This window comes from Spermophilus citellus (genome assembly GCF_964194105.1).
Source record: "Spermophilus citellus genome assembly, chromosome: 15".
Taxonomy (NCBI): domain Eukaryota; kingdom Metazoa; phylum Chordata; class Mammalia; order Rodentia; family Sciuridae; genus Spermophilus; species Spermophilus citellus.
In genome coordinates, this window is record NC_138195.1 from 67,453,544 (window position 1) to 67,466,736 (window position 13,193).

At 45.0% G+C, this 13,193-nt stretch overlaps 1 protein-coding gene across 2 annotated transcripts; it reads right to left on the reverse strand.

The window, feature by feature from the left end:
- Positions 1-616: 616 nt before the first annotated feature.
- AVPI1 (arginine vasopressin induced 1) lies at positions 617-8,227 on the reverse strand. 2 transcript variants are annotated; one of them, XM_081267234.1, is made up of 3 exons: positions 8,058-8,227; positions 1,804-2,100; positions 617-1,236 (listed from the first exon to the last, which is right to left on the reverse strand). In XM_081267234.1, the coding sequence occupies exons 2-3, from the start codon at positions 2,088-2,090 to the stop codon at positions 1,074-1,076; spliced, it is 450 nt and encodes a 149-aa protein (XP_081123360.1). In that variant the 5' UTR covers positions 2,091-2,100; positions 8,058-8,227; the 3' UTR covers positions 617-1,073. The 2 variants fall into 2 exon arrangements, with proteins under 2 accessions (XP_081123360.1, XP_081123361.1); XM_081267235.1 differs by having other exon boundaries at positions 619-1,233; positions 8,058-8,216.
- Between the last annotated feature and the right edge of the window lie 4,966 nt (positions 8,228-13,193).

The window sequence follows — 13,193 nt, forward strand, 5'->3', positions numbered from 1 at the left end:
TTGCAGAGACATGGCTGCTGGGGCTCTTTTCCCCTAGTAGAGCTTCCTCATAGGTCTTTCACTTCCACAGTTCCAGTGCTTGGAAAACCAAAAGTATTTTCATGACTCATTTCAAAACCTTACTTGAGCCTATATTGATATGATGCTATTATTATTCATATGTATCTCTTAGTGTGAATATTTGTTGCAGAAATGTTATTCCCTTTTATGAGATTTTATGGTCCTTATTAGGGACCATATTTTCCCTATTTCCGAAAAAACAAAAACATTTTGTATGTAAAAATCATCTAGCTCCAGGGCTTTGGAATAAGAAGTGGTTTATGCTTAAGTGAGAGTGGCTTTTCTTCTTGGCCACCAGAGGGCAAGCCTGCCCTGTGTATATAGCTTGTGGGATAGGGAAGGGGAAGAAGAAACTAATGAACACATAGACTGCCTGCCAAAACCATCCTGTCCCTCTCGGGTCCCATGGCCTTGGAAGAACAAGGCTGTGTCATAGGAGCTTCAGGGAATGGGGTAAGAAGGCAGTAGAGGCCAACCCTGATTCCTCCCTCCTGGGGAACTTCCCTCCCTCTCTGGCTTCAGAGTCTCCATTTCAGGATTCTCCCCTTCCATAACAGACTCACACAGTTCTTGATGCAAGTGTTTTTATTTGCCGCTTAAACCATGGTTTTCTTATGCTGGCCTGACAGCACCAGGGATGTAGGACAGGCTGCTGGACTATGAGTGACAGTAGTAGCCAGCAGATTAGGGCAGACATGGTGAGGTGCTGCATCTGAGTGCCTGTTTGATTTCCAGGAGAATATCATGCAGACCAGGTTATAGTGTTAGATCAAGAAGGGCTGAGGCAGGAACAGTCTGTGTCTTCTCACTCTGGTAAGAATGGGTATCACATGGTGTAGAGCCCAGGGGAAACCTCCAGTCCTGTTCTGAGTTGAGCAGGCTAGTGCCAGTGGCCTCTTCCTTTCATTTATCTGTGCAGGGCTGCCTATCTCAGGTCTTCCGACTTCACCTCCCAGGCCTTTGGTAAAGTTCCCATGATTCCTGGGGAAGGTCTTGCCATTCCCAGCCTGGGATCAGTGTCTGATCTGGTGAAGGTAGCCTGTGGGGCTTGGTTTCCTCCAGTTCCGGCGGATCCTGGCACTTGTCCTCCTGGAGTTCCAATGCTGCTCACTGGAGGCTGTCTCGGGGGAACTGCTCTGTGCATTGGCCAGTGGAGAGCAGGGCTCTGGGATTCTGCTGGGAGCAAAGGTATGATAAGCCAAGGAGGACAAGATGGGGGCTTCAGGAGATGTTCATCACAATGGACTACAAAACACTGTTTAGAGCAAAATGAGACCGGAGTTCTTGTGACCTAGGCAATGAGGTGGATGACTAGAGAAATTGGGGAGATGCTATCTCAAGGTGAAGTTTCTACAACTTGTAACCCATGGTGTCCTGTAGTATATCCCCAGAACATTCTCTACTCCCACAGCTAAGGTCTTAACTAGTCTTACTTTTGAATGTAACCTATTTTACTATAGGTAAAAAGAATTATGAACTGTAATAATACTTCCTCCCACCTGGCCAAAAATCAAGGCAAAGCAAGGAGGTGCTGATTGGATCCAGGCACCCTCAGGAGTTGACAACAGTAACAGAAGTGGTTAGTGCCTGTCAGGTGGTGGCACTGTGTAGACATTAAAACCACTTAACAGGACTCATGGTACAGTGAAGCCAAGCAACTGGTTCTAGGTCATGCATCCAGAACATAGTGAGGCTGGCATCATTAGCACCCCTTCCCTCAGCCCTCCAGTCCCAGGTACCCACCTGAGCCGGCTGCAGTGGTGCAGTGAGTGAGCCAGGGGTTTCTGCCTTGGGGGTCTCTTCCTGCGCAGCCTCCTTAGGGCCTCCACCACTCGGTGGTCCCCTGCACACTCCCAGATGATTTGGGCCCGCTCCTCGGCCAGATGGTCCCCACTGCGCTGAAACAGGCCCTGGATCTGCAGCAGGTCAGCATCCTGGAAGATGTTGGCTGAGGCCTGCTTACGACCCCGGGCCTCAATGGGGGCTTGCCAAGGGAGCGGCTCACTCACCACAGAGGCTGGGGTACCCATTGTGGGCACTCTGAGGATGGAAATCAGAAACATCAGTGCTGAAGAGGCTCTTTCCAAAGCTGGGGGCCTGATTAATGCCAGGGCTTCCAGTATTTCTGCTCTCCAGGATTCAAACAAGTAAGTCTTGCTGTAAAAATCACACTTAATTTCCCAGGGCACCTTGGAGAAATGGTATTAAGGCTGACAGCCAAACTTATTAAGTGCTATGTGACAAATACGATTATTATCTCATTTACGAGTGAGATAAGAATTACTTTTCATCCCCTTTAATGAAGTGTGTCTCGGGTTAGATGACTTGCTGTCAAAGCCATGGGTAAGCACAGAGCCAGGAGCACTTGAAGAGTACTCTCAATCCAGGGAAACACCAGGATGCCCAGTAACAGCTCAAATTTGTTGAGCACTTACCATTGTAACAGGCCCTGCTATAGAAGCTTTATTCCTATAACATTAATTAAGTATAATAAACACAGCACCCCTCATTTCATCAAGGGGGAAATCTGAGGAACAGAGAAGTTATGGCACCCATGGTTGTGCAACTGGAACTAGATTTAGACATCTCTGATATGAAGGCCCAGATTATCACTCAGAGATAAAGAGAGAATGTGGAGCCTACCCTGACTGGAAACACACTTTACTACTTGCAGGCTGGCCCTCCAAGTTTCAGCTTCTAGTACCAGTACTAACTTCGTAGGGATGATACAGAGACACAGCATTTTGAACAGTGCTCAGCGTTCTACCACAGGTTGACTATTCTTTATTTGAAATGCTTGAGATTTTGAGTTTTTCAAATTTTGAAATAATTACAGCTAAGTAATGAAGTATCTTAGGAACAGAACCCAAGTCTAAACACACAATTCATTTGTCATATGTCTTACACATAAAGACTGAAGGTAATTTTATACAATATTTTAAATAATTTTGTGCATGTAATGGTTTCATGGTATGAAAGTTTTTACTGTGGTATCATGTCAACACTCAAAATCTCTTGGATTTGGGGGCATTCAGACTTTCACATTGGGGTATTCAACCTGGATTCTGCTTTTCAAATTTTACAAATTGAAAATAAACATTCCACATCCTATTTTCAAGACCTGGGGCATGAACCAAGTCCATATAATTTAGCAAAAAGTATGTAACAGACCAATCAGATCTAACCATAATACAATGCACTCGGGGCGGGGTGGGGGGATGGGAACAGAAGAGAAGGCTGGAAAGGTCAGAATATACTGTTAAGGACAGAGGTTGACTTAAGAGTTCAATACAGGTCAGGCTTTGTGTCAATGTCTCCCATCCAGGAAATGAAAATATCTTCCTAGATTCTGGGTATTTGACTTTGAATAATAATGAGGACATAAGAAGCTCCCCATCTTATCCTGTCTCTAGTACAGCCTGGAAAGGCTATGGGATTGGAAAACAGCTTGGAGATAGGAAAGACCAAGAACTTTGGCGTGACATAGGACTGGGTTTGAATCCCAGCCCTGCCACCTTCCTAGGTCTGTGACCTTAGGCAAGTTATTCAGTCTCTGAGCCTGTCCCTTAAATGTAAATACCCACTTCTCAGGATTGTAATAAGAATTAAATGAGTTTAGTATGGTATCAGGCACTCAATAAGAGCTAAATAAGTGGAAATTTCCTCTTTTTTGGCCTCCCTAATCTTTGTACCTGGGAGAGAGTTGTGATATGGATCCTCCATTTCCTCCAAGCCATGTGCCCAGAGCCAGCTAAAGACAGGTCTAGGTTCCCCTCCCAGCCCAGGCTTAACAGGGTAGGGATGACCAAGTCCTGGTCTTCCCCAGGGCCTGAGTGGCCCTCCTTCACAGCTGCCCACAGAAGAGGCTGTCAACCAGCAGCCAGCTGCAAAGGGGGAAAGTAAAAATATATTCAAATAAAGCTATTTACATACTCAATGTAAAAGAGGCACACAGTACAGAATCACATAAATAAAAGCAATTCTAGTTTCCTACCCTCAATCCACTTGCAGAAGCAACCCTCATCCTAACCAGCCTTTTGTTCTCTTTCTCTGGAGAGTCTGAGTCATCTCTCCACCCCATTCAAACTCCCAGAATCATTACACTCTCCCTCCCCTGGCCTTCCCTCCACCTCACCTCAATATCCACCCTCATGACTCCAGTCATTTCCACACGCGCCCAGTCCCAATTTCTGTCTTAAGAACCCCACTCTCTTTTTGAAAAGATTTATTAACTAAAATAAACTCACAAAAGACATCCAGATAAATTAATTTCATAGAAATTATGTTTTTCCTAGAAAATAGGAACTGTAAAATCCTTAGGCACTATTATGGAAATCCAGTTAGTAAGTGTGAGAATTAAGTCCCCAGAGCTGATGGTATTGAACACACTATGACAAGAAGACCAGAGTGACCAAGGAATACTTTCAGGTGATAGGAAAGCTAACAATGGGGTGTATGTTCTGTATCAAGCAAAGTGTACATATCATTTAATCAACACAATCCTAGGAATTAGGCTAGACATTGTTATTTTCATCCCACTGCGCAGAGGAGCAAAAGGAAACAGAATTGTGAAGCAGTGGTTGAGCCAAGGCCTGAAGCTGTTCTGTGACTGCAACTCCTGATGTTAACCACAGCTGCCATATAGCCAAGCAGCTCAGAGCAATTTCTCCATGTTTCCATGAGAAGCACTTCACCATTCCTACAGAATTCACAAAGGGGAAGCCCTGCCAATAGGAAGGGAAGAACAATGAATTATCCCACAGGGTGGAGTCATAAAATTCAGCCTATTCACTGGTGTCAGGGCTGTTTACTGGATGAATCCCCCAGGTGCCCCCAGCCTTCAACCACAGCAGATGGCACTTTAGAGGAAATACCCGGCTTCCACCAAAGAAATGTAGAACTGCAACACAGATCAGCACACAAAGCACTGGCTTAGGAGTAAGAAGCCTGGGCTTCAGCCCTGGGTCTGTCTCACACCAGCTGAGGGACCTCAGGGGAATCGAGCCAGCTCTGAGGGCCTGCCCTGGTATTGAGAGTCAATGCTCCATGAGAAGGCTAGGTCTATATGGAAGCAGGATGACCCTGCTTGTCTGCCAGGGCCTAGGAGCAGAGGGTGTGGACAGGTCTGGATAGTTAGGTGCCAGGAAACTCCCCAACTAGTAGCTCCCCCTCTCCCTCCTCAATCTCCTCTGGAGGCCAGATATTGTCTTGCTACAGCAGATTATGGGGTCAAGGTCTGGTGGAAGTCAGAACACACTACTCTAGAGCACCCTAATGACCAAGCCTAGGATGGACTACTAGGGTGGTAGAAGAGGTGATGTCCTTCCTCTGACTCAGTCACACCCCCACCCCCACGCCTACCCTGGGAAAGAAGGCAACAGGATCAAGTAGCTGCAGCTGTTTGGGGGAGGAAATGGCTGGGGCCTGACTTCCCAGATAGTTCCAGCCAGGGGACTCCACAATTCTGTCAGGGCTGCATGGCCTTGACTGGATGGCCTCCAGCCAGCTGAGTTACAAACCTACCAAGGAGAAACCATCTGGAGCCCGGTGTGGTGGCGCATGTCTGTGATACCAGCGGCTCCAGAGGCTGAGACAGGAGGATGGAGTTCAAAGCCAGCCTCAGCAATGACAAGAAGCTAAGCAACTCAGTGAGACCCTATCTCTAAATAAAACTCAAAATAAGGCTGGGAATGTGGCTTAATGGTCGGGTGTCCCTGAGTTCAATCCCTAGTACCAAAAAAAAAAAAAAAAAAAAAAGAAAGAAGAAACCACCTGGGAGAGTCAGAGCCTCTAGCTTCAATACTCTCCATGAAACTTGGGAAGGGCTTGGCACCTCCAGATTTTGAAGCACCCTACTTTTGGCTCTGCCTCCCACCCAGGGATTCATACATTAGAATGAGGCTGAAAATAAAAATAGGGGTATTCCAGGTAGGATTAGATGGTAAACTTTGGGAAAACTGATGAAGTAGTGAATCAGAACACTTTTATTATCAGAAGAACGTTTCCTATCTCATTCAATGTGTTCAATAGTTACTTTCCCCCCAATTTCCTGGACAAGACCTTAATTCAGGAAGGTCAGTGTATACTTGAACAATGGTACTTTTTTAAAACTGAAAAGTGAAACCATAGGGCTATTAAAAGACTACAAATAGATTTCTCATTTCAGAACAGACATAAGATAAATGTGGGGGTCTGTGACCAAATGAGTAAAGACTAATTGCAAAACACTTCAATTTGACACAACTGGGTTAAAAATGAGCCCCCAAAGTAAGTATCAAAATGTTGAAAATCACAAAGTACTACTTGTTCTGAATCAGGCAATAAGAACTATAGAGCTCTAACAAAAATATATTTCACAAGTGACTCACCCAGCAATGAATTTGCAATATATAAATATGGTGCACAATTGAGCATTATTAGTTAACATATGAAGTTAGTTCCAACAGTTTTCCAGGTGAATATTTCTCTGGAGTCTCAGGGAGCTCACATGACAAGAGAGGCAGAGCACACTTGGGTAAACTGGGCAACTCCTGGTTCCTACTCAGTTTGTCTCTTTTGAATAACCCTGGTGACAGCAATAATCTCTAATCAGAGGCCAAAGGCCTCTTAGAAAAATAACTGGAGGCTCTGGCCCAATGCCAGAATCAACACTTAGGGCCCTTGCCTGGTACCCTGCACAGACATGCCACTGGACAGCAGCCAAAATCTGCTCTGGGAAGCTGAGTCAAATGGCTGTGTGGGCTCCAGACCCCACTGGGTCTCCAAATATATTCCCCAGGAGGTAGATGAAGAAACTGGCTCTTTCCTCAGACCAATTCTCAGACATGATCTGGAAATAAACTACTAGGTGTAGGAATAACTTTAAGAGTTCAGGAACTCTGAATTCTTGCTGTGCCATGGATAACTGGATAACCTTGTATAAATCTCACTTTTCTCCTGCTTCAGTTTGCTCATCTTCAAAACGGTGAGAAATAGAATCCTTAATGGGAAAAGGGAGATGAAGTATTTGAGAGCTTTCATTCTAGTACCTGCCATACAACAGGCATTCCATTCTGCATGTTGGTTGAATGAATGATGTAAGGGGAAGATTACAAACTGACCGGATTATAGAATCACAGCTATCTCTTCAACATCACCAACAACAAACTCCTAGAGAGGCCTCCACTCTTAGGAGAAGAGGATGAAGGGAGACAAATTCTTCTGTGTATTTTTAAGTCATACTTTTTGATTAAATTCATAGAGGCAGTTTCGTTTCAAGTGTAGAACAGAGCACTTTCAGAGGGACTTTCTAACCCTCACCTGAGGTGGCATTATCACTGTCCTCTACTGTGGAGACACCATTGTCAAACCCATCTTGCAGGTGAGAAAATCGAGCTCATAAAGATTAAGTAACTTGCCCAAATTCACAGAGCTGGTTGGGATATGAACCCAGGTGGTCTGACCCACACTCTCAACCGTTGTTATTCTTGTTACTGCCAGACGGCCGAGAAGGTCTTCAGAGAAAGAAGGACCCAGAAAATTCTGAAATCTCTCAGAGCCTACTGTCTGCTTCTGCGGATTTTGCAAGTCGCGGCAATCCAAAATCAGGACTACCAAGTAAAGCTCTACAGCCCCATGGGGAGTTCGAGAGGTTACTCAGTACGCTGAAGGGCAATTCCGACGGATCTCAAATCGAGGTGGGGCAAACTACGCTGCACCCACCCCAACCATTCCACGGCCTTTCGAAAGAGCGGGTGCAGTTCTAGATTTCCTGCGGAGGAGGTGCTTGCAAGGAACAGGCGACGTTCACAGGCAGGACAGAGCGTGGGAGAGAGTATTCTGGCTGAGATCACTCAGCGATATCCCCAGCACGGGTCGGTGATCGAGGCTAAAGAGTGACTACTCCGCAAAACGACAGGGCTCTAAATGCGTTTGGGGTGCGCGTCCCAGCGGTTCCCAGTCTCCGTCCATCCGCCCGTTCCCACCGCGGAGCCAAGTCGTACCGCCAAACTACGTACCTGTTTGCCTGAAGCGGGCCGCACGCAGCCCGGAGCTGGCCCGGGCCACCTCGGTCACAGTCAGGTTCCCCAGAGAAAGCGCTCCAGAGCCCCGGAACAGCCAATCCACGGCCCCAGCCTTGCTATGAGCTCCGGGGCTAGCCTTCCAAAATCGAACGCGGAGACTCCACCGGCCAATCAACGGTGGCAGGGTGCAAGGGGCGTGGCCGGCTCTGCCCCCTTTCCTTCTCGGGTCTTGACAATCGAGTGCGGAGATTCCTTGAGTCCAATCAGCAGCCGAGCAGCAGCGAGGGGGTGTGTCCGCGCGGGCCCTTCGCTCCTCCCCGGCCGCCCGCGCGCCTTGCCTGGAGGCGCCCCCTTCATTGACGTCAGTCCCCTGGGCCAGCGCGGTTTTGCTGGCGCGAGAGCCGGGCGGGGCTGCATTCCTGCCCCCGGGTGCGGCAGCGGCTGGCCCAGCAGGGTACACGTGACGGATGCCCCTTTTCTTGGGCCGAGGCCAATGCGCGCGGCGCCCAGTTCCTGGATGCGTGTGCCCTCTGCAGAACCTTTATATTCGGCAGCTCCTAAAACCTCCCGCCTCCCAGCCCACCTTCTGGCTCCAGCTTTGAGATAGAGGAGGTGCAGTCCCTGCAGCAGTCAGAATGGTCTTCAAAGCAAGAACGTCAAGTGGGGCTTGAATGTTGGGTCAACCCTGAAACTTTGGGCCAGTTACCCAATCGAGACAGTACTTAAAAGTTTGTATTTGTTCGACTTCGTTCATTAGCGACAGGAAGTAACAACTATATAGCCTTGGGGTGTTTACAGCCTAGTAGGGGAGGCAAACACCTAAAGCATTTAACTGTGATTATGATTGTGATAAACATTTATGCTGTGAGGGGTATGGAGGTATCTAAGTTTCCTCTGGGAAGTCCTGGAAGGCAGAAGATGTAACTTTCAAGGGAGTTAGGAAGGAGTTGAAATTGTTAGAATGACAAGGAATGGGTCTGGGGAGAGCGTTTAAGGAAGAGGCAAGAGCATGTGCTAGGGCCAAGACATACCTTTGCTGGGGAGAAATGAAAAGAGGCCCGAAGTATGAAACAAGGCCTGGGGTAGTGCCAGCAAGGTGATTCCCTTCCCTGTGGGAAACAGATGGCAGAGGCAGGCAGTGAAGAAGTTTGCATCTGATCCTCAGGTCAGGGAATAGCATGATGCATATGTACTATGTGCAAGTAATGCACTTTACAAATATTAACTCATTTTATCCTGGTGACAAATTTGTGTTTTTAGAAGGCACAGCTTGGAACTTGGAGAGGGCAGGAGTGGGTGCAGAGTATCCATTAGGCTATTGGTAAATTGTTGTTTTCTTCCTTGGATGATGAGGGGTTGTTTGTATACTTTTCCAGAAATGGTCAGGAAGGATGGCTGTATATAGGCAGCGAGGTCTCCCTGACTTCTTTTTCACAACAAAGCTGACCTCATAAATTTAATTTCTTCTGTAAAAGTTCCAAGCGGGGAGATTACAAGGCACCACACTGAAATTAGTGGGTTCCATTTTGAAAGGCAAGGGAGTGTTTTGAAGCTGTTCTTCCTCATCCCATGGTCTACAGTTCTTCATTCCATCCCTCTGCATAAAAGCAGTAACACCAAATGTTATGCTCTAGCTAAAAAGATGCTTTTCCTTAAGCCCTAGGGAAATGATGAAAATAACAAAGAAATCATTAATGTTGTCTCCAATGGAAGGTATTGCTGCAAAACCCCTCCCACCAACTGCCTGCCTAAAGATGGGCTGTGCATGCTCTTAAACCAAAAACCAAGCATCTGAGCCAGGGACTCATCTAGCCCACTCTAGGCAATAGGAGAGCCAAACTCAGCATAGCAGTGCTTGGAAAATCTAGGAACTCTACGAGCTATGAGCCAGATGAACATACCTAGGGAGGAATCAGGAACTTGTGGTTTCTGGGTCAGATGTGACTAAGGCTGGGTGGATAATATCTGGTGTCTCCAAACATTTTGCAGCCATGTGACTGTGCTTATCACACAATGGGACCATTTCCATTGTTATAGCTTTATGATTCAATATTTCTGTTCAGAACGTGGGGCCACTTCCATGGTTGAGTGGGTCACAGGAGACTTGATCACGAGTGGGGTCATCTGGCACCCATAGGAGAGTGCTGAAGACAAAAACCACCAATAAACAGGACCTATTTTTAGAAGGTTGACTCTGGGGAACATTACCTGGTGTCATTCAGGCCAAGATCTGGTTTTACCTAGGACCCAGATTAAGTCGAGTAAGGAATTCTCCTCTGCCACAAAATCTAAAAGGGCACCAAAGAATTCATAATAAGATATATAACATCTCAATGCAGTATTTTTAAAACTTAAAATTAATGCAAAATATCCATGATGAACAAAATATTGAAATTTAAAATAAAGACAGGCTATTGTTTGTTTTATATCTCTGCACTATTTTGTAATGGGAATAGTCATTTCCTATCAGCCCACAGGTCCCAGGCAGACTGCCATCACAGTGGCTTTATGAGGACTGACAATAGCACATGAACAGATTGGGCAACATGGGGCTTTAAATGAAGTCATGTTTTTTGATTGCAGTGTTTTTATCCACTTTTTTTTTTCCATTTGGTTCAAAATATGGAAGGGTATTTGGATAAGCACATATTTTTCCTTTTGTCTCAGGCTCCAAAATGGTTCAACTCAGAACTGTTTTTAACCTCAAGGAAATTAAAATCCAAAACACAGGTTCTGTCTGTTCACGTGACTTAAACTTTTTGCCTTTCAACTTCTCATCTTTAAAATGAGAATAATCATGCTTACAGACATAGCTCAGTGGTAGAGTATATGCTTGGCATGCACAAGGCCCTGGATTCAATATCCAGCACTGCAAAAAATATATATAAATAAAATGGGAATAGTCCTATCTACTTCTCAGTGTTACTGTGAGGACAAAGTAAGATATTAAATAAAGGCTGAGTGCTTCAACTAACAATGGATAGAAAATATTAGAAAAAAAATTGTTTCAGACAATTTAGGAAAAAAAATGTATGGACTTTTTTCTTGTCATTATTCCCTAAAAAGTATAGTATAACATAATTTACAGAGCATTAGCTATTTTAAGTAGTCTAGAGATGATTTAAACTATACAGGAGGCTGGGTTTGGTGGTCCATGCCTGTAATTCCAGTGACTCAGGAAGTTAAGGCTGAAAGATACCAAGTTTGAGGTCAGCCTTAGCAACTAAGCAAGGACCTAAGCAACTTAGCAAGACTGTCTCAAAATATAAAATAATCTCTAATACCCAAAAATAAATAAATGAATGAATAAAAATAAAGGATGTATGCAGGTTCTATGCCAATACTGTGTGTGTTATTCAGCTTTTTGTCACTGTGACTAAAACACATAACAAGAACAACATAGAGAAGAAAAAGTTCATTTTGACTCATGGTTTCAGAAATTCAGTCTATGATTGGCCAATTCCATTGCTGTGGGCCCAAGGCGAGGCAGAAAATCCCGGTAGAAGGGCATGGTGAAGAAAAGCTGCTCACCTCATGGTGGCCAGGAAGCAGAGATAGAGGCACCAGGGACAAATTATAAACTCCAAAGGCATGCCCCAGTCACCCACCTCCTCCATTCATGCCCCACTTGGTTACAGTTACTACCCAGTAATCCATTCTTATTATTAACCCATCAAATGGAATAATTCACTGATTAGGCTATAGCTCATAATCTAACATTTCAGTTTTAGCTCCTTCATTAATACAGGAGCTTTGGGGGGGGGGATAATACCTCATATCCCAATCATAATGCTATACCATTTTATACAAGGGACTTTGTATTTTGATATCTGAGGGTGGGGCTTCCTAGAACCCATCCCCCTGTGGATGCTGGGAGACGGCTGTACCTTCTATACTAAGTAAGTACTGAATTCTTTCCCTTTTGCTATCCTCCAGGAGCTGTTCACATAGCTGGACAGGTGTGGTCCCCCAGTGACTGAGACTGATTCACATGGGTTTCTTCTCCCCTACCCACTCTCTCTTCACCCCCTCTCTTTTATTGGTACTGGGAATTGAACTCAGGGGCCCTTAACCACTGGGCCATACCCAGTTGTATTTTATTTAGACACAGGGTCTCAGTTGCCAAGTGCCTCATAAGTTGCTGAGGCTGGCTTTGAACTCGAGATTCTCCCACCTCAGCCTCCAGAGCCACTGGGATTATAGGTGTGCATCACCGTGCCCAAATTTGCATGGTTTTTTTTTTGCCATATGTCCTGTTTAGAGAGAGCAGGGAGAACTTTCACAGTCAACTGACAAGCAAATGGTGAGTTGACTTTGATTTTCCTTGATAAATGATTCTAGACATTCTAAGCCTATATATATATATATATATATATATATATATATATATATATATATTTGTAGTGGGACATAATACTTTTATTCTATTTATTTATTTTTATGTGGTGCTAAGGATCGAACTCAGTGCCTCGCACATGCTAGGTGAGTGCTCTACCACTGAGCCACAAACCCAGCCCCTCTAAGCTCTTTTTAAAAACACCCTTCTGTTTATGATATTACACAAGGCAACTTTGATGACAGTCCTTTTGTCTGAAAGTACAACCTGGACAAGCCAAAAAATAACAAAGCCCTACAAGCAAATGGTACATTATATATATGTCATTCAGTTGAGCATGGTTACACACACCTATAATCCCAGCTACATGAGAGGCTTAGGAAGGAGAACCTCAAATTTGAGGCCAGCCTGGGGAACTTAGTGAGACCCAGTCTCAAAATAAAAAATAAAAGAGGTGGGCTGGGGTTATGGCTCAGTGGTAGAGCATTCACCTAGCAAATGCAAGGCCCTGAGTTTGATCCTCAGCACCACATAAAAATAAATAAACAAAGGTATTGTGTTCAACTATAACTAAAAAAATAAAATATTAAAAAAAGTAAATAAAAAAAATAAAAGAGCTGGGGCTGTAGCTCAGGAGTAGATCACTCCTGGGTTCAATCCCCAGTACCCAAAACACCATTCATATAGATTAGAACGAAAGGTGATATTGTATTAATATGCTTGGGCTACTATAACAAAATGCCAAAGACCAAGCAGCCTGGATGAGAGAAATTTATTTTCTCACAGTTCTGGAG